This window comes from Ambystoma mexicanum, chromosome 4q (genome assembly GCF_040938575.1).
Source record: "Ambystoma mexicanum isolate Mex_15411 chromosome 4q, UKY_AmexF1_1, whole genome shotgun sequence".
Taxonomy (NCBI): domain Eukaryota; kingdom Metazoa; phylum Chordata; class Amphibia; order Caudata; family Ambystomatidae; genus Ambystoma; species Ambystoma mexicanum.
The window spans coordinates 78,955,371-78,974,829 of NC_090928.1; the positions used below are offsets into that span (position 1 = coordinate 78,955,371).

Below are 19,459 nucleotides of genomic sequence, written 5' to 3' on the forward strand. Positions count from 1 at the left end.
ACAAAGTGAGTAACAATACAGTATTCTTGCGCACCGCTGAAGACATTGATGAGACGAGTGCCTGTAAAATGGAAAGGTTAGCTGCATGGACACAAATACAGGGGTTGAAAACTCTATAAAACAGTCTTCAGTGCAAGGCTCTGCAGCTGTATGCAGTCAGTGTTGCACAGGGCATTGTCCCATTTATTGTATGCTTGACCCATCATTTGCTGTGTAAGGAGAAGTGTCATGAATCAAAACCAAAAATATTAAAGGCAATTAATATCCTGATACTAAGTATGTAGTATGGTGTTGTGGTAGGCTTTGCCTGTCATGGATATCAACGGTTATCATTACCGTGTTAAATGCCACTTTCAGAGGACGGCAGGGCTGCTAACTAACCTCAAGCCCGAGCCAGGTATTCCAGCCCTGCATGGCCAAAAAAGCAGTATTTATCACTAATAGCAGTCATAGGCCTCATCTGTGGTGCAGATATTTTTTCTTTGTTTTTAATGGGGTCCAGCTTTGCGCAGGAACTGAAGGTGAGACAGGAGGTGGGCAGCAGGGCGCGGGGGTTCGAGTTGTGACACTATTTGCAATTCGGCCTGAGGCACTGATTGCAGGAACAGGTTGGGCAAGCAGCGTTGCGTGCCGGCATGAAAGGCGGTCAGCTACTTGCAGATTCCAGATTGGCGAGCTCTCTCCTGCAGGTGCTAATATATAATGCAATCGATAGTAGAGCAAAGCGAGCCTGGAGGCCAACTACAGTGTATGGTATTGCAGTAGATCTGTAAATGTACAGACAGGATGGAAGTGCCGAGCACTACTTTGCATAAACATCTAATCCGCATTGTGTATTCATTATGTAAGAGGAAATAAACAAAGACTATGCAGAGTGGATGGTGCTGCAGGCAGAAAACTGGTGTGAAGGCATCATGAAGTACGACACAGTCAACAGACAAAAGGTATTAACTGAAACGTCAGGATGGTTGAAGGCCGAACTTGGACAATGCTAAGGTGGATTTTCCCTACCTAAACGAAACTAAGGAAAGTCTGTGTCAGAGTTCAACTTAAAGTCTGTCTGTGTCCAAAACCTATCCTTGCCCTCACAACTATAATCAGACCCTCCCAAATGCAGCAATAAATTTCAGTTTTTTTTTTTTAAAGCGCAAACATCTCATCACTTGCGCAAAAAAAAAAAAAAAAAAAAGTCCAATCCAATAAGGACATCTGAATGGACGTTTCTTATATGTGTCATCTGAATGGACGCTTCTTATATGTGTCATCTGAATGGACGCTTCTTATATGCGTCCGTTCAGATTTTTTACACTCCTTTGCACAAATCAGGGGCCGTTTCTGTACATTTAAAAGCACATCCCAAATTGACAAACAAGATGCACTTTTAAATGTGCAGGAATTGTAGGCTATCCTATGCGCCCACTTTGAATAGGAGCACGAAGGGTGCCACTGCATTACAGGGTTTTACTGGCCCTGATTCATGCAATACTTTAAAAAAAATATATATATATATATATTTTTTTTTTTTTTTTTTTTTAATTTTTTGTGTGACAGCTGCTGTCTCACTTGCATTTCTGTTCCCCAAATGGGATATGTTTTTTTTGGGTTGCATTTTACAGTGGCAGGACCATCATTGTGAAATGCACGGGGAGCCTGTACACCATTGTCGGGAGAGCGTTTCCAACACAAACGTATTCAAGGCAGCTGGCCAGCGCATCATTTGCGCTACAGCTCAGCCCTGTGTAAATGCGTAGGTCACCTTTGAGAATAAGGTGGCCTGCTCATTTCCGAAAATGCGTTATTTAAAAACAGCATATCCTCTGCTCTTTTTTTAGATGCCCCATTTTTGGAGGATCTGGGCCAAAATGAAGTTTTCAAAAATTAAAAAATGGTCCCAATATGTGATAGAAAGGAGAGAAAGGGTGAGAGTTTGGTGAGCTGTGGAGTGGTGGGCAAGAAAGCAAAGGGAGAGCAGTGGGTCAGAGGGGGAAACGTTGGGCAAGAGAGCAGAGCGGATGCAGTGGCCAGAAATCAGAGAGCAAAGGTACAGAAAGTGGAAGGAGCGTGGGCTCATGGATAGTAGTGGGCCAAAAGCAGAGGGGTTGGCCGGAAAGAGGCAGTAAGCTGCAGATTGGGAGAAAGGATGGGGGAAGAGTGCGATAGAATGGGATAAAGGATGCAAGATGCAGAAGTAGCATGCAACAATGAAGGTCTACTCCAGGAGGAATTGGGAAGCCTAAGGTGCGAGTTGGGAGTATGATTTGAAGTTTGTCAGGGACCGGAGAGCACAAATTGTGACTTGGCAGTGTGACAAAGCATGTGAGTATGTATATGACAGAGTGGGGTTAAAAAATACAGGCTGTGATGTGGAATCGGTGAGACTTGCGAGGTGTGTTGGGTGAGAGGTGTGGGTGTTTCGGGGATTGGAGAACATAGAAGGGGAATATTTTCAGCATTACAACTGATAATGGTTAGTATTGTTAATAATATTAAACAGGCATGCACATTAAACCAAAAAACATAGACAAAACAAACACTGTTCTGCCAAGCCAGAGACATCTAGCACTCTTCCTATTACATTGATACAAAAGATACATCTAATGACACCCTCGCTCTCTTGTAGCCTTGCACATGGCCTCTTTCCTGCAATGTACCCATCATGCACCCTCCAGTCCAAAATTGTGCTGCATAAATGCTGCCATAAATAAAGGTTTGCTCCGTACATTTTGACATTTCCTGCCACAAAATTTGCCATTTCATGCTTCAAAATCCTGGAGGGTCGGTATAATAAAGCAATGTGTAGGCATGTCAAACTCAAGAGAAACAGTGTTGAACTCAAAGTTCTGAGCTTCTTCCAGCTCACAGATTTCTTTCAGCTGCCCTTCCCCAAGAATAAGAAAGTTCAATGAAAAAAGTCTCAAAGATTACCTTTTCCAGTTCAAGGCAAGATAGTTCAAAACCAATCCTTGGGGTTTTGTAAGGAAGGCATGGTATCAATAGTAAGACAGACAAGTGACCACAGTTCAAGGGTGTTAATTGAACTTCAAACAGGACATGATCAACACCTATCTAATACTAAATCTACAGATGGGAGCAAGCTACGATCATCAAATAACGTAGTCCTAGTGGTGTTGTGTCAAAATAAAAGGGCCTATACTAATAAACCTATTGCCAATCCTTATCTCTAAATACAAATAGTGTGGGGTATAGTGTTTATGAAAAAAGAAAGAAGTGTTCAAAAATTATATATTGGGATGTTCAGGCAGTTGGCCTCCCTTCCCCACGTTTTCAGCACGGGACAAATCGGTTCATTCGAGCGTAGCACAGTCTCAGGCTTCTTTAGCACGAGGATACAGTTCGATCATTAGCATCCGGACCTTCTGTACGCAAGTCTCTTTGCTTCTCAAAGTCTCTCCATTCAGAGGGCCCAATGCAACCAAATAAAACTGACAAGTTCTTTTCCTCTTTGGATTTCCACAAGTATTCACTTTAGGTGATTGACTATTCACCCAGATCCTTCTCAGTCAGGCTCAGTTCTCTTTAGTACAATGTTTGTTCTGATCCCCCTCAGTCGGGCTCAGGCTCCGATCTCTTTAGTACAATGTTCGTTCACCCCTCATTCAGGCTCAGATCCCTTTTCCAAAGTGTTCGCAGGATATTCTTTTGGGGCGACTCACGGTTCCCCCTCAGAACCTCCTCAGCCGGGCTCAGATCCCTTTTTATCACAATTACACTCCCTCAGCCAGGCTCTGAACAATTTCAATCAAGTATCGAAGACTTCTGAATGTGCACAGGATTTGCCTTGCCCCATCGCAGGACTTCTTCAATATTACAATTCCTTCCCTTTTACACTAATCACCTTTCAGTTGGATACCTAACAGAGACTTTCAAATGAACTGCCATGTGGTGCCGACCACTCTGTTTACGGTATCAAATCTTAACTTTAAATTAGTCACGTTGCTTGCCACATACGCTTCATGTACTGTTCTCTTCAATTTCCTTTTTACAATGTTGCTGCTTGCAACCTTGGTTTCCACACAGATATAGGTCTGGTATCAGTCTCCCCAACCCACCAGATGTGCAGACTTCACTGATGTTGCTTTGTTGTAGGAGCCACGGACAGTACCACAGCGCCTAGATTATCGACGCAGGAGAGCCACGGGTACCTCCAACACACAATGCAGAATTCTTCAGCTTCATACTCTCGAAGGCTCATGAAAGTTACGGTCTTTTGGTGAAAAGGTCAAGGGTACTTCCTTGCTTGCAATCCTCTGCTGTCTGGCCGTCTTTCGCCTTGTATTAAACTCCCATCTTGTAACTGCTTCCTCCGTGTGTGCTTTGCCTCGCTCAAAGTGTGCTTTCATGCTCTGCCTTTTATCCGTGTCGAAGTCAGGTGTGTGTAATGATCAGTAAGGAACAAGTTACTTACCTGTAACTGTTGTTCTCCAGCATGGGTCTGGCATGGATTCACATGAATATTCCCCGTCGTCAGGCTGGGAATCCTCGGTAAAGAAAAAAATCAGTATCAGTTTCGTTTCTGATCTGTCTTTCTTAGTAGTAACCAATCACTGGTCTCTGGGTCATAATGCCCCCAGCCAATGACTGCCCTCTCCCTAAGCCTCACCTCTGGCAGCCATCCTCAGATTTGGTAGCACGCAAAGTGGCAGTATGACTAAGTGAAGAGCCGCAGAGGGGTAGGCGGGAGGGTTCGCATGTGAATCCATGCCAGACCCATGCTGGAGAACAACAGTTACAGGTAAGTAACTTGTTCCTTCTCCAGCATGGGGTCTGGCATGGATTCACATGCTCATGATTAAAAGTATACATAGCAGTATGCACATGCACAGCCACGGGAGGTGGCAAAGGCTCAACATTAAGCATTACATCAAAACTCAACATTAAGCATTTCTTACCTCCTCACCAGGCTCACCTTAAGCGAACAGGTTGCACAGCACTGCTTGGCCAACTCTGGAATCCTCCATGGAATCCCGATCGACGCAGTAGAATCTTGTGAAGGTGTGCGTCGACCTCCACGTAGCAGCCCTGCAGATGTCCAGCAGGGGCACACCAGACAAGAACGCTGTGGTAGCAGCGATCACTCTGGTCGAATGGGCTCTCGGACGGCCGGGCAACGGTCGGTTTGCCAACCGATGACAGTGCATGATGCAGCCGGAGAGCCATCTGGAAATGGAAGCCTTCGAGAGAGCCTTCCCTTGGTTCACAGGTCCAAAGTTCACAAACAGCTGTGATGTCTTCCGAAAACTCTTCGTTCGGTCCACGTAGAACTTCAGCACTCTAGCTACATCCAGCGAGTGCAAAGTCCTCTCGGCCGGCGACAAAGGCGACGGGAAGAAAACAGGTAACACCAAGGGCTCGTTGAGATGGAAGTCGGACGGCACCTTGGGCACGAAGGAAGGGTGCGTCCTCAGCACTACCCTCGTATCGTGAAAGGTCAGGTATGGAGGCTTGCAAGATAGGGCCTGAATCTCTCCCACACGTCGTGCGGAGGTGATGGCCACAAGGAATGCCGTCTTCCACGACAGAAACTTCAACGGGCCGAATGCAACGGCTCGAATGGCAGACCCATGAGCCTGGTCAGCACCACGTTGAGCTCCCACGCCGGTGCTGGCGCCTTCACCGGCGGGAATGATCGAAACAGTCCTTTCATAAATTCCTTCACCAGGCGATGAGACCACAGGGATGACCGCCCTGTAGTTCTGGTGTATCGGGGAATCGCTGCCAGATGTATCTTGATTGAAGCATGAGATAGTCCAGCTTTGGCTAGCGGCAGTAGGTATGGTAGCACTCGAGGGGCTGTAATTCTGAGAGGGTTAATCTTCTGTGCACGGCACCAGACAGAGAACCTCTTCCACTTGTGTCCGTAGCACTTGAGAGTTGAGGACGCCCTGGCCTTTGCAAAGACCTCTCTGCAGTCAGCCGGGATATCATATCCTCCAAACTCTAGTGCTGCAGGAGCCAGGCCTGCAAGTTCAACGACTCTGAGTCGTGATGAAGAATGGCGCCTCCTTCTCTGGAGAGCAGATCCACGTCCGTCAGCAGTTTGACTGGTGGGGACGCTGACAAGTCCAGAAGGTCTGGGAACCATATCTGTCTCGGGCACTTTGGTGCGACGAGGATCATCCTGCACCGGGACCTCTTGAGTTGGTTGATGATCCTGAGCGGCAACGGAGGGAACGCATAAAGGAATAGGCCGTCCCAAGGGAACGAGAAATCATCGCCCATGCTCCTCGGCTGGGGGAACCTGCTGGCAAACCTCTGGCACTTGGAGTTCGTCGCCATCGCGAACAAGACTATTTGGGGTTTGCCCCATCGCCGGAAGAGTTGATCAACTTGATCCTGGCGTAGTTCCCACTCGTGGCACGAGTGCAGCTCCCTGCTGAGTGAGTCGGCGATGGTGTTTTTTATCCCTGCTAGATGAAAGGGTACCAGGAACATCCCCTGGGCAACGGCTCAGTGCCACAGGGCTTGTGCTTCTTTGGACAGGACTGGGGATCTGCTTCCTCCCTGCTTCCTGATGTAGAACATTGTGGTGGTGTTGTCGGTGAAGATCCTCACCACTTTGCCCTTGAGGGACGGGAGGAAAGACTTGAGAGCCCAGAACACCGCCCGGAGCTCCAGTATGTTGATGTGGAGCGGCCTCTCCTCCGGGAGCCATAGGCCTCTCGCGTGAAGATCACTGGGATGTGCTCCCCATCCTTCCAGGGAGGCATCAGTCGTCACCGTCACCCGATATGCTGGGGTCTGAAAGTATGTGCCCGCCGCGAGATGCTCACGGGTGCCCCACCATCGAACAGCTTGGCGGAATACTTCGTTGAGCGAGATCTTGCCTTGAAGCTGCCCGTCGCTTGCATCCAACAGGCGTCGAGAAACTCCTGCAAAGGACGCATCCAAAGCCTGCACCGGCGCACCAGATAGATGCAGGAGGACATCATCCCGAGAAGGGATTTGATGGACCTCACTCTGGCCACGTCCGTGGCCAGCAGACGCTGTACCTTGCCCAGGATGGCCTTCGTTCTTTCCTCCGACGGCGAGGCCAATCGCGCCACTGTATCGAGCTCGGCTCCCAGAAACAGTGCGACCTGCGACGGGACCAGGTGGGATTTGAGGAAGTTGATGGAGAATCCCAGGTCCGTGAGCAGCTGGACAGTCTTCGCCGTGTGTTCGACGGCGAGCTCCCTTGTTGTTGCCCGGATGAGCCAATCGTCCAGGTAGGGGTAAACGTGGATCCCCTGTAGGCGCAGCCGCACCACCACCAGTGCTAGGCACTTGCTGAACACCCTGGGAGCCGACTTCAGTGCGAATGGGAGGTCCTTGAACTGGTAGTGCCGCCCTTGAACCACGAACCTGAGGAACTTTCGGTGCCTTTTTAGAATGGGGATATGAAAGTATGCATCCTCCAAATCCAACGACGATAGGAAGTCGCCTTCCTCCAGCTGTCCCAGCACGTGCTGGAGGGTGACCATCCGGACCTTCTGTGCCTTGATGTACTTTTTCAGTCGACGCAGGTCCAGGATGGGGCGCCATCCGCCCGTCTTCTTTCTGACGAGGAAGGATCTTGCGTAAACTCCGGAGCCCCGAAGCCTCTTTGGGGCGAGCTCGATGGCACCTTTTTTGAGCATCGCCTTTACTTCCAACAGTAGTTGAGGGACGTGGTTTTCCTTCCTGGCCACGGGTGGAATGCGGGGACACTTCTTTAGGAATTCGAGTATGCCCCGCTGGGCCAGGGCATCGTGCACCTAACGGTCGGTGGAGATGGATTTCCACACACTGACGAACCTCGTCAGCCGCCCTCCCACCGGGGTGCTTCGGTGGGGGCCCGACACCACGGCCGGTTCAGTCTTGCTTGGCCGCCACCTTGGCGACGACGACGAGGTCCTCCTGACTTGCCTCGTCCCCTGTAGGCTTCTTGCGATGAGGAGCGGGCCGCTTGACGGTACGTTGAGGACCTGCTGCCAAATCCCTTGGAGGCACCTTGCTTGCCTCCGGAGTTCCGAAAGGGCGGACGTCGTTGTTGTAGAACTCCCAAGGCCCGAGCTGTCTCCTTGTCAGTCTTGATGGACTGAAGGGACTCATCCACTGTCTTCCCAACAGGTTGTTTCCATAAAAGGGCATGTCCAAAACCTTGGCCTGTACATCCTGGCATAAATCTGTCGCCTTGAGCCACCCCCGCCTTCGAAGGCAACACTGTTGCCCAATTAGCGGAAACCGGTGTCGGCAATGTCCGTGGCCACCGTTATGGCGTGGTCAGAGGCCACCTCACCTTCCTGCAGGATTGCCAGGGCCTCTGCCCTCTTATCGTCTGGGAGGAAGTCCAAAAGGGGGGCAATCTTGTACCACAACTCCCTGTCGTAGCGGGCCACATCGTCGTCCCATGGCATCCAGCTTCTTTCCCTCGCCGTCCGGCGGGGAAGTAGAGGCCGATGCCCCCCCGCTTTCTTCTTGGTCGCTGCTGAAATGACCGAATCCGAGGTTGGTTGCGCTCTAAGGCACTAGGGGGCGGCATTGAGGACCCTGTACTTCTTCCCGTACCAGTCCCTCTTAGCAGGTGTCGTGGACGGGTTTTTGAGGAGGGCAAGTCCCTCGTCCAGATGTCATCCAACAACGGCACCGCAAGGACCGTTTTTCTTTTGGCCTCATGCCGTTGGTAAAGGAAGCCTTCCTTCTCTTCGGGGCAGAGCTGAAAAAGCTCGGATGCCCTGGCGATCATGGCATGAAACGAGCCAATTTCGTCGGGAGGAGACGCCTGAGGAATCGGCGACGGGAGATCAGTCCCGTCGTCACCACCATCGTCATTCGTCGCCGCCGTGGCCGTATCCGTCCCCGTGTCCTCTCTAGGGGTCGGGGAAGTAGACAAAGGCTGAGAGGGCCGTAAGGGCCGAGAAGGCGGGGTTGGATGGATCCTTCTCCTCTTGTTAGGGGGGCTTCCCGATGGACTCAGCTCTGTCGGGTCGTCCGTCGGAGGCAAAGGCAACCTGGTCCTTATCTCCGTGCATAAGAACTGGATTGCCGTCAAAATGGCTGCTGAGTTGTATTGTGCCCGGGCTGCGACGGACGCGACGGTTGCTCCTCCTCCACACCAAGCCTCGTCGTCACCCTCGCTCTCGTTGTCCCCCTCGTCGGGATCCCTCCCGTGGGGACGGGCCTCCTCTATGACTTTGACCAGTCCCTCCTTGGAGGTCGTGTCCGTTAAGGCCACCGCCCCCCCCTCTTTTTCCACCGGGGTCTTCAGGGGGGTCTTCTCGATGGGCTTAAAAGAGGCTTAAAAGAGGCTTCCCTTCGTGGGGGCAGGGAAACTCTAGGCCCCGAGGTCGCCTCCACTGGGGGAGCCTCCACAGGCTTCCCCAGGGCTGTAGCGATACCCTCAATAGAAGCCTTGGCCGGGTGAATCAAGGCCTTCACCACCTTGGGCGCGCTTGAGGCCTTCACCTTAGGGGGAGGGTCACTGCCTCGTTCCCCTTCGGCCGGTTCCTTCGAGATCGACCGGGGCCTCTCCAGAAGCTTAGCCGGGTCCTCTGCCTTTCTCTTCCCAGAGCCAGAGCGTTGGCTCGCGGTTGATGGAGTCGGTGAATGTGTGCCCTGCCTGGCAGCCGAGGAGCCCGACAGTTCGGCGCTCCCGGTGCCCGCGGACTTGCAGTGTTTTGCCTTCTGTTGGGCCCGCGTCGCCGGGGCGCCCTCACAGGACTTAGAAGACCGCTCGGGTTTCTTCTTCTTCTCACCTGCTGGGCTCTTGCTTTCCAACCAGTTGGCGAGGCGGGTCCGACGGTCCCTCATGGTCCGTTCCGACATGTTCATGCAAAACGCACAGTCCTTCTCCACGTGCGATTTGTCTTCATGAAGGCAGTAGAGGCACTTTGAGTGCTCGTCCTCCTTGAACAGGTTCTGTGGCTTGCATCCAGGGCAGTTCCTTAACAGCTTGCCTGGTGTTGAGCTTCCTTTCTACTGGCCCATGTCCACGAGGTAGGCCTCAGAAACTTCAGGAATCCTCAAAGAAGCGTAGCTCGACGAAAACTTCGCCCTTGAGGGGCGTAGAAGATTCCGAAACGGGTCCCCGTTGATCGGAAGTAGAAGCGGTGGAGCTTGAGGCTCTATTTAACCGAAAAATGAGATAAATCTCTTTGAAAAAGTGCGAAACGCAGAAAAAGCTCGAGAGCTATAGCACGAGAACTTCCAACACTTGAACGTGCGGTAAAAATCTGAGGATGGCTGCCAGAGGCGGGGCTTAGGGAGAGGGCAGTCATTGGCTGGGGGCAGTATGACCCAGAGACCAGTGATTGGTTACTACTAAGAAAGACAGATCAGAAACGAAACTGATACGGACGACGGGGAATATTCATGAGCATGTGAATCCATGCCAGACCCCATATGCTGGAGAATTGCCTGACCATTGTATTGGGACATGTAAGGTATATGGCTCAGGTGTTAGTCTGTTTTCACTCACAGTGAGCTGTCTGTGAGAAAGTGTTTGTGTCGCAAAGGGTGGGGGCGTGGGGTTTGACTCCCTAAGTATCCTATCTGGTAGGATGTGGTAAAGGTGTTACACGGAAGGGGATACTGCATCTCGCCATCCGGTGTTCCACCCCCAGGAACTGGATCCAAAAGTGATGGCCATGTCCTGGCCACCTGGATCAGTCAAGAAAAAAGGGGTACTCCCTATTTTTGGTTCCCGGGGGGTCAATCTTGTAACACGGGAGAGCAATCTGATACACAACAAACAGCAAGATTAACTTCCCATCTCTTTATCCCAACTCTGTAGTCCAGGACAATTCACGTTGTACCGCGAATACTACAAGCGGACAACCAATTCCACAAGAATGATACTAAATGTATACAAAAAAAATGATCAATTTATGAATACATAGAATTTTGTTTTTATATAAAAACACTTTTTATAAAACACATAATAAAACGAACCGTTAATGTAACAACAGAGGGTAGAACAGTGACCAACACTGGCCACCTGGATGACACATTCCTGGGGACTAGCGGGTGAGAGACCTTCAGGTTTCTCACAGGTTCCCTTCCCCAAGTGTTAAATTGCCCAATGCAAAACAAAAAGGGTCTCAGGACTCTTTCCCCAAGAAAGTAATGTTTCTCAAGTCTCACGATTCCCTTCCCCAAGACTTCAATCACCTTAGTCTTTTTAAAAGGTTTGCTGTGGTTTTGTTGCGCTGGTTTTGTGGTGTCTTTAGCGCTCACCATTCCGGGTCCTGTGGTCTAGGTGCAGTTTTCAGACCACATGGCCCACCAACCACAGGTCAGGGTCCTCAGCCCGACACACAAGTTGTTTGTGACTGGCTCCTATGCGCCAAGTTACTTTCTCTTGACTCTTCTGTACTGGCATCCTGGCTTTAGGATGCAGTCTTATATTCCGTTGGCTTCTCCTTGGTTGCCTTGTTCCCTGCCACCATGTATCACACACCCTTCGCCAAGTTGTTGCCTTCCCACACTGCTTTCACTCATTAAAGTTCATTGTTCACGTTTTCTTTAGTCTTAAATGTAGTGAACTGTAAGGTCAGGTGTAACTTGTGCAACATAGGTTTACTGTGATTTGGGTTTCAGTTCAGAGTTCAAAAGCGTTCCTATGTTGCTTAATTAAATTAATGTTTTACTGCACTCGTGTGTTGTCTCAAAGTTAGTGTTATGAAGTTCGCTATTCAATGTGATCAGTTACTTCAATGGGAAGTTTCCTTATACAGTGTTCAATAGGCATTTGTTTTATTTCAGTGTAAACGTTTCATATAGTTTGGTGTTCAGTATATGGACGGGCACTTCCTGCAGTCCATTTCGCAGCACCCCGGTGTCTGTTTGTCCCTCTGACACTCAGCAGCGGTCTGCTCCTTCTCTCGGCGGCTTCTGCTGCTATATCCGCTCAGGTTGGGAACACCGGCAATGTGAACCCTGCTCGCCCTTCGGCTTTCTAGCAGGCGGAGCCCTCTGTGGTCTGGGTATGCCAGTGGCCTGATGTGGCAACCAGTTCCACCACGGCTGCTCCCATGACGACCGGGCCTCCTGCTGGTCTCTGCCACGCCTGCCTCCCTGCTTCTTCTTCACACTTGTCCTTGCAGGTTCTTTTGCAAGATCTGCAATTTCCCTTTGCGTGCTATCCTGCAGGGTTTCTTACGGGATCTCTTCTCTCTGCCACTCATTTTATACACCTGCAGCCTTCTAACAGGCTGCAGGTGTGCCTGATCAATTGGATCTGACGGACCATAATTAGGCACATATGCCTGGCCTTCCCAGTATTCAGGACGCAGCTTCCTCATCCAAGTACCCAAGTGGTGAAGAGGGGCAATCTTCATCACTCTTAGTTGCCTCTTCTTTGTCTCAGTACTGTCAGGTGTTGTGTGTGGAATAAGGAGGGGAACTGGCTTCTAACAGCTTATCAAATTTGGGGGAGGGTAAGGTTGACTGTCACTAAAAAAAAGGGGATGCCATATCTCACCCAAGGGCATCCCACTCCCAATCCTCAAAGGACCCTACCCCCAGGTGATCCTCCCTCGCTTCTCCGACCCCCAGGGTCAGGATCCAAAAACAATGGTGCTGCTTACATCTGGTTTGCAATTATTTACAAAAGAAAGAACTTGTCGCACCTCGGACTCTCACACAGGCCTTTGGCACTTTCTGATTGGAGGAGATGATTACTGCTGCTCTCGCCTCATTAACCCCTATGAATTTCCAGTGAACAGAGAAAAGATGCCAGAGAGACCGGAGGTAAAGAGGAATGCACGGAGAGCTGTGCTTTCATTGAACCGTAATTTAAATAGCAGTCTGTGCTACACAAGTGTCAATTTAAGTAGCAAATGAAAAGAATTGCATAGCAAATTGCTATAAGACTCTGCTTATTTTATGCATTGCACCTGAATGATGATCTGATGCTCTTAAGAAAGAACAGTATTTGCTAGTAAGAACTCCTCAGGTCCCAGCCAGGCAAGTTCATGGTTTGAGGCAAGGGGGGTGACAATTCTCCTACTTTTGAGACAGTAACCGAAGAAAACACAGGGATATATACATTGGCCTCCTTTTGTTGAAAAAAACCAGTGAGTTACTCAAGCGAGAGACGCACCTCAATTGACTGGCAGTTGGCTAAGCAGGGATGGTACAGCGATATGCACCTTCCAGGTCTTGCTCTACTTGTCAACTGGGTACCAAAACAAAATGATAACCAAATGACTAATGCATTTCAGAGTAACAGTCACTAAACCAGTGATATGAAATGTATCTACAAGTCTTCTGGATACCAATATCCGATTGGATTGGATTGGATTGGCTCTAGGGTTTGTTTCAGTATGACGTAAAACTACCCTCTTTACAGTTACCTTCAAAGACTTTATTGAGAAGCACTAAACCAGATAGCTTTCCCACAAATCTTGGACTCTATCATTTGCTCTGATAATGCTTCCTATGGCTCCTAATGGGGGGTATTTTTTTAGGTGAGTAAAAGTATAATCAAACTCTAAAATGGACCACTTTTCTGTCATTCATTATACTTTGCAACTAGTAAGTCATGCAAAAGAAGCCTTTTTACGTTTCATCTTCAGATCACAGTAGTTCTCCATTCTGTGACACTGCCCTCCTGATCCCACTAGTACAAAAGTACAGTTAGAGGTGTGTGGTTAGAAGCTGGGCGGTAAGCTCTTGTGTCTCGGTTTCCTATTACTTGTTGATTGTATTTATACTGTCCATTGTCTGCTGTATTTGCCTATTTTAAAAGGAGTTCAAGTGTCTAGTATGCCACTTATCTGTATGTCTGATGATACCCCTGACCTGTTAGCAGTAAAAGCAAAGACGTACCAAAGGTTTCACTACTTCCTAGGAGTTACTCTGTACTAACAAAAAAGGTATTATTTTGCAAGTCATGTAATCTCATCATTAAGAGTACTGGTACAAGCAAAGCACAACAGGGTAGTGAGTCAATATGTGATTTACAGTTCTTCAATAAAGCAGCCAGAAAGCCAACTTTCGTCAAATACATTTTAGAACCATAAAATATCAACAGTAATATCATTTTCTAGAATACACAGATATTAGGTTAGCTGACATGGCTGTTATCAATAAAGAGACAAATACTATCTCAATATATGTGTACTTACTCTGGCCTGTATACAGGTAGCCAGTACACTAGTCTTCCACCTCGTTTAAGGTATTCCGCAGAAAAATTCAGCAGGTCAGAAAAAATATCGCTTAGATGATAGTTCGACGATACAGGGATGTGGTTATCCATACTAAAAGAAAATGTACATTTTGACAAGCTATTAAAAAGTTACAGGATAGTATTTCTCATCAACGAAACGTTAGTGCCCCAAAACAGACAACTTGACAAATGAACTGAAAAAGCCAAAACAAAGATACTCTATGTCATATTGTATATTAATCAGCTTCCATAATGCACCCATTGCTGGTGACCAATCGATCTGACCATTCAGTCAATCCCTGGATGGCACTTTCCTTTGCCTTATGAGTGGTTTTCTAGGTAGTTTGAGGGGCAATCCTCAAGATGGCACAAGACAAAAAACATACAGTAGAAACTACAGAAATAACTGAGGCACTGTATAATTGTTCCCCTTAGTGTCTCGGTCATCCACAGAAGTCACTGTCCTGGCAAATGCATGCTCTGTTAATTGGCCACGCTGGCATCTTGGATACATGTTCAGATGCTCTCAGACATGTCATAGCCAGACCATTGGTAGAGCAACGGTTTGTACACTTTCCTGGAAATAAAGCAGCTGCGGGAGCCATGGGGTCGAGCCAATCCACCAATGATCTTAGTAATACCTTTCCTCCTCCCATTATAAAAATATGTTTGTGCAGTATACAGGAGCTATTCAGAGATATTAAATGATATTATGAATGCAAACAAATCACAGAAGGCACTATGACAAGTTCAGTAAACTGGCCTTGTCAAAAGGGTATAAAAGCCCCTCTCAGCCAGGGGTGGGAGGCCTAGAGGAAAAGCCAGAGCCAGTCCTAACCCCAATGACGAGGGCAGTGGAGAGGGTAACCATTCTTTCCTCCTTGAACAAGCAAGTATATGTGCAGTTACCCTGTTGCTCACACCATGAACCCCAAACAAAACGCTCACCACTTTTCTTTTCATTTCTTCCCGTGCCGGCATGCCAGCGCGGAGCAGCCGGGAAAACCAGAAGAGAAAAAAGTACTCTACAGCACACTATAACTGCGTAATGGTCCCAAAAACTAGCATATGACACCAAGCGTAAAACACCTCACACATACCGATGAAAGATGAGACCACGTGAAGGATGGTGCTACATGTCTGCAAGGCAGACCGTGGAATGTCCTCCAGCAGCAACAAACAGAGCCGCCAGGTGGTGGCGGAACCCCTAGACCACCAGGGACTAAAGAGGGGCACAGACCCCCACTAAGACTGGACTAACGTTGGGAGGGATGAGGCAAATACCCTATAGTATGAAATGGGACAATCCGGATCCCAGGACTCCATACTTATTTCACGGTAAGATAAAGTTGGTGGGGCTTAGCCCACTATGTGTAAACTTTACTGATTGTAAAACGTTCAGGGTGGGGAAGGCAAGGCCAGAGAAAGAGAACCAATGGCAGGAGGGGGCACATACAAGTTCAGAAAGGAAGCAGGAAGTTGTAGGTTTTTTGGTTAAGTCAGAGGAGAAGGAAGCAGACAAAGAATAGGAGAAAGAAAAGTGTAGTGGAACATGGAGTGGGTAATGGAGAAGGTGAGGCATTTGTTTTGTGAATGCAAAGGTAATGCGCTGCGAGTGTGCATGATAGTGTGTGGAATGCAGTGTGGCAAGTTAGTGTAAGGAGTAAATGTGGATTGTGTGTATTTGGGTGCAAGGTGGGTGTCCGAGTAGGAGGTGGTTGGAGGGATAGGAGTGGCAGTAGTGCGGAGGAGGTAGTAGGAGGGTAGAGGCAGCAGTAGTAATGCAGCAGAGGGATCTGTACTGTGAAGGAGGGTGGAGTAACATCAAAGGGCGGAGGCATGGCCTAGAAGGTGTATACAAGACCTGTGATGGAGTTGAAGGAGGAGTGTTGTACGAGGTGAAGAGAAAGGAGAGCAGTGCGTTAGCCCAGCAAAAGAGCAAATCAATCAATGCATCTGTAAGGTGCATTGCCAATCCCTATAGAACACTATTCATTGTATAGAGTTGGGATAGTCTTAGGAAGTCTTGGCGGTAGTTAAGGTAGAGAAGGCATATTTGCCTTTAGGTCGTCATGCTCAGACTAAGATTGAGATTAGACAGTAGGGGGGTTAACATTAGTTATTTACTATCCTAAGGCTAGGGACCCTTGGGAGGCAGTGCTTTTTGTGAAGTCGGTAGAGGGGGACGTCCATATGGCCCATTGACAAATGAATACAAATCCTCGAACCATCACTAGGTTTCTGAATGACTCCTGTACCATCTGCAACAGTACATAAAACATTCCGAGGACAGGCATCCATAGTCTAGAGCAGGGGTCCCCAACCTTTTGTGTGCAATGAGCAAAATTGGCATATCAAATTAAATGGTGAGCAACATCAATTTTTCGACAGAACATGTCGGCGCACAGTTGGCGGACAAATTGTTTGCAACACAAATTAGAAATGTAAAAAAGTTAAAACTATGTATAGCACATTTAATTTGCAGTACTTAATAGTTATCTAGACCACGTGTTATTCTAGTCAAGGAAATGTGGAAGGCCTTTAACTTCATTTGACGTTTAGTGATTTACAAGAAATGTTGAGGAGATTGAGTGGTCAGTAGTACATTTTTAGACATATAGCACCAGTCCAACTGTTCAAAAATAGAGTAGGAGTAAGTAAACATTACCAGGGGTTTCAGGTTCCTGAGAAAAATATTAGTGCAAATTTATGAACAGTAAAAAGGGCCACAAACGGGGCACTGATTTTTCAGGTCTACTGAGATTCTGCCTAGGAAATTATGCGATCTTAAATGGAAAATGGTGCATTCCTAAGCATACAAGAGCAGCAATACTGTTCCACAGTCATTGATGACTGTATTATGGATGTTCTTTTTCTTCAGGAATGTTATGAAATGTTGCATTTCTTATTGAACAAAGAGTAAACACAATCCTCTGGAGTTCATTTTCCAATGTCCAGGGTAGGCACCACGAAGAAGATATCTGACAGCCAGAGCGGCTGGTTGGCGATGCCTACGCTCGAAAAGGAGGCATTGGAAGGAATTACTAATTCACAAGAAATAAAGATATTCTCTTAAAACTGTTGAACAGTTCAGAGGCCACAAAGGAAAGAGTGAGTTTGTTTGAGTCTTTAGGAGAAACTATCCAGGACTTAGCTATTGGCAAACCATGCCCCCAAGTTCAGGAGCTCCAAGTTATAGAAAGGGATGCACCATGGTTCGATGCAGAATGTAGAATCTCAAAAAGAAAACTGAACCATGATTTAATGAGGGGTGTGTACACTGCTGGTCAGATTTATAGTTTCAAAATGGCATAAAAAATTGCCTTAAGTTAACAATAACTTAATTGGATTGGAATACAGGGAAAATTAATTATGAAAAATGTGGGCATACAATTACCGTATCTGCCCATTAACCATGTGCCAGATGGGCACAGTATCAAACGATTACCATTTTCCCACTAGGACACTATGTAATATAAATACAGGTGACACCAAAATGAATGTTGTCGATAAATATGGTGGCATCAAACACAAACCTCACTTGTACAGAAAGTGTGCATGCACATTATTTAATAAAGGAAAGTTGGGTATGCACACCACCTCCTTGTCCACTATGCTCATACTAGCTGTACCAAGGAACGGAATAGGCCAATTTTCTCCATGACACAAACATGGTTCAAATAATGTACTCATTAATACATTTATCAGCTGGGTAAAGTAACTGGAGATGACAGGGTTTTAGCAATGAGACTACCATAACTAGTAAGGACATTTATGTAAAATTATGTGCATGGTGGCACCAAACACAAATCTTGCATGTATAAAAATAAGCCAGCTGGAAACACAGCAGCTCATTGGCCAACATTCTTGCACAGTCCGGGACTCTGTATTGACTACAGTGCTACTGAGGTCTCATCCATTCAGCACCTCCTTCTAGGCCTCCACACAATGGCCCAGAGCAACTGGCGAGCAACAATTTAGGGTGCCGCGAGCAACATGTTGCTCCCGAGCTACACGTTGGGGATCCCTGGTCTAGAGGAACTAGCTAGGATGTCATCGGCCTAAATCTGTACATTTACCTAGTGTACGTCCTCCAATGCAATGAATGCTCACAGGTTAAATGTGAAGTCTGGCACTATAGCCCCTCCAAACATTGAAAAAGTTTCACACACCAAGATGATCACTACACTTTATTTCATGCAACCCTCCCAATCCGCAAGACAACAGAACCACAACCCATTATATTGCATAAAGAATTATTATAATAAACAGCCCACTTTTTTATTTTACGCTAAATGATTTGCCAACCAAAACCAAAAATGGCATCCAAAAAAGGAAAATTTGCATGGTAACTTTTTCCCAATTCAGTCATTTGATTTGAGAAGAGGGTCATTAGTCTAGTGAAACTGGCCAATGCACATACTTGTACATTTACCCAGTATCAGGTTAAATCCTTCTTAGGCCTCCAATGGTTGAAGGGGAACTTACAAACTCAGGCGCCATTATCCCTCCAAATGTCACATTTAACACATGTTCTATATAGTCGCCCCACCATTCCAAGTACGCACAATGATTTCCAGTGTCATTTTCATAAGACGCAGGTCAAAGATCTGGCAATGCAATTCCTGGTGTGTCATAGAGAAGATGAGATGCAGCAAAACACTCTGATCAGGGCTCATCTACCACTAGCCCCAAGGAACGGCCAGACTACTTACATGTAGTGACAGTGCTGCTGCAGAGAGCATTTGTGACGAAAGCTAGACTGAACTTATTACCCATGGGGGTAGTCACTCTGCTCTGGACCTCAAATCGATGGAGAGATTTAAACTGTAGATGCATGTGTGGTGGCCAGGCGATGCTACTGCACCTTATCTTGCTTTGCCCTTTTTGTTTAATGATTTTCAGGCTAAATGTCTACTCACCACCCTACCAGAGAGTGAGATTAGGTCTTGTCAATGGGCTTTTGGGTTTCTGCAAACCTCAACAAAGCCTGTGGTCTATTTGGTCTTGCTAATTTCCTACAGAAAGCATTACTGAGGCGAACTTTGCTTCTGTCCGCTGTGTAGGCTGATGTAAGGCCAGTGCAAACAAACTGATATTGTAAGTTTGTATGATTGGGGAAGGTTGAGGCAGATCACATAGGAAGTAACTGATGGAACGGTCATTTGATATTGAGGCAAATCTTTCCACAGCATATGTCTTTGTTTTTGATTTTGGGTGTTATTTTTAAGCTGCTGTTCATGCACGAAGTTTGTGCAGACTAATGTGATAATTGAGGGAGTGGATCTAGATGCAATTTTTTTACTATGT

At 47.4% G+C, this 19,459-nt stretch overlaps 1 protein-coding gene across 2 annotated transcripts in view; it reads right to left on the reverse strand.

Annotated features, from left to right (window-relative positions):
- Positions 1-19,459, reverse strand: part of TRMT11 (tRNA methyltransferase 11 homolog) — a 907,372-nt gene that overhangs the window by 171,984 nt on the left and 715,929 nt on the right. For both annotated transcript variants that reach the window (XM_069607505.1, XM_069607506.1), the window contains one exon: positions 14,109-14,240. In XM_069607505.1, the coding sequence (XP_069463606.1) occupies positions 14,109-14,240 (132 nt within the window). The remainder of the gene's footprint in view (positions 1-14,108; positions 14,241-19,459) is intronic.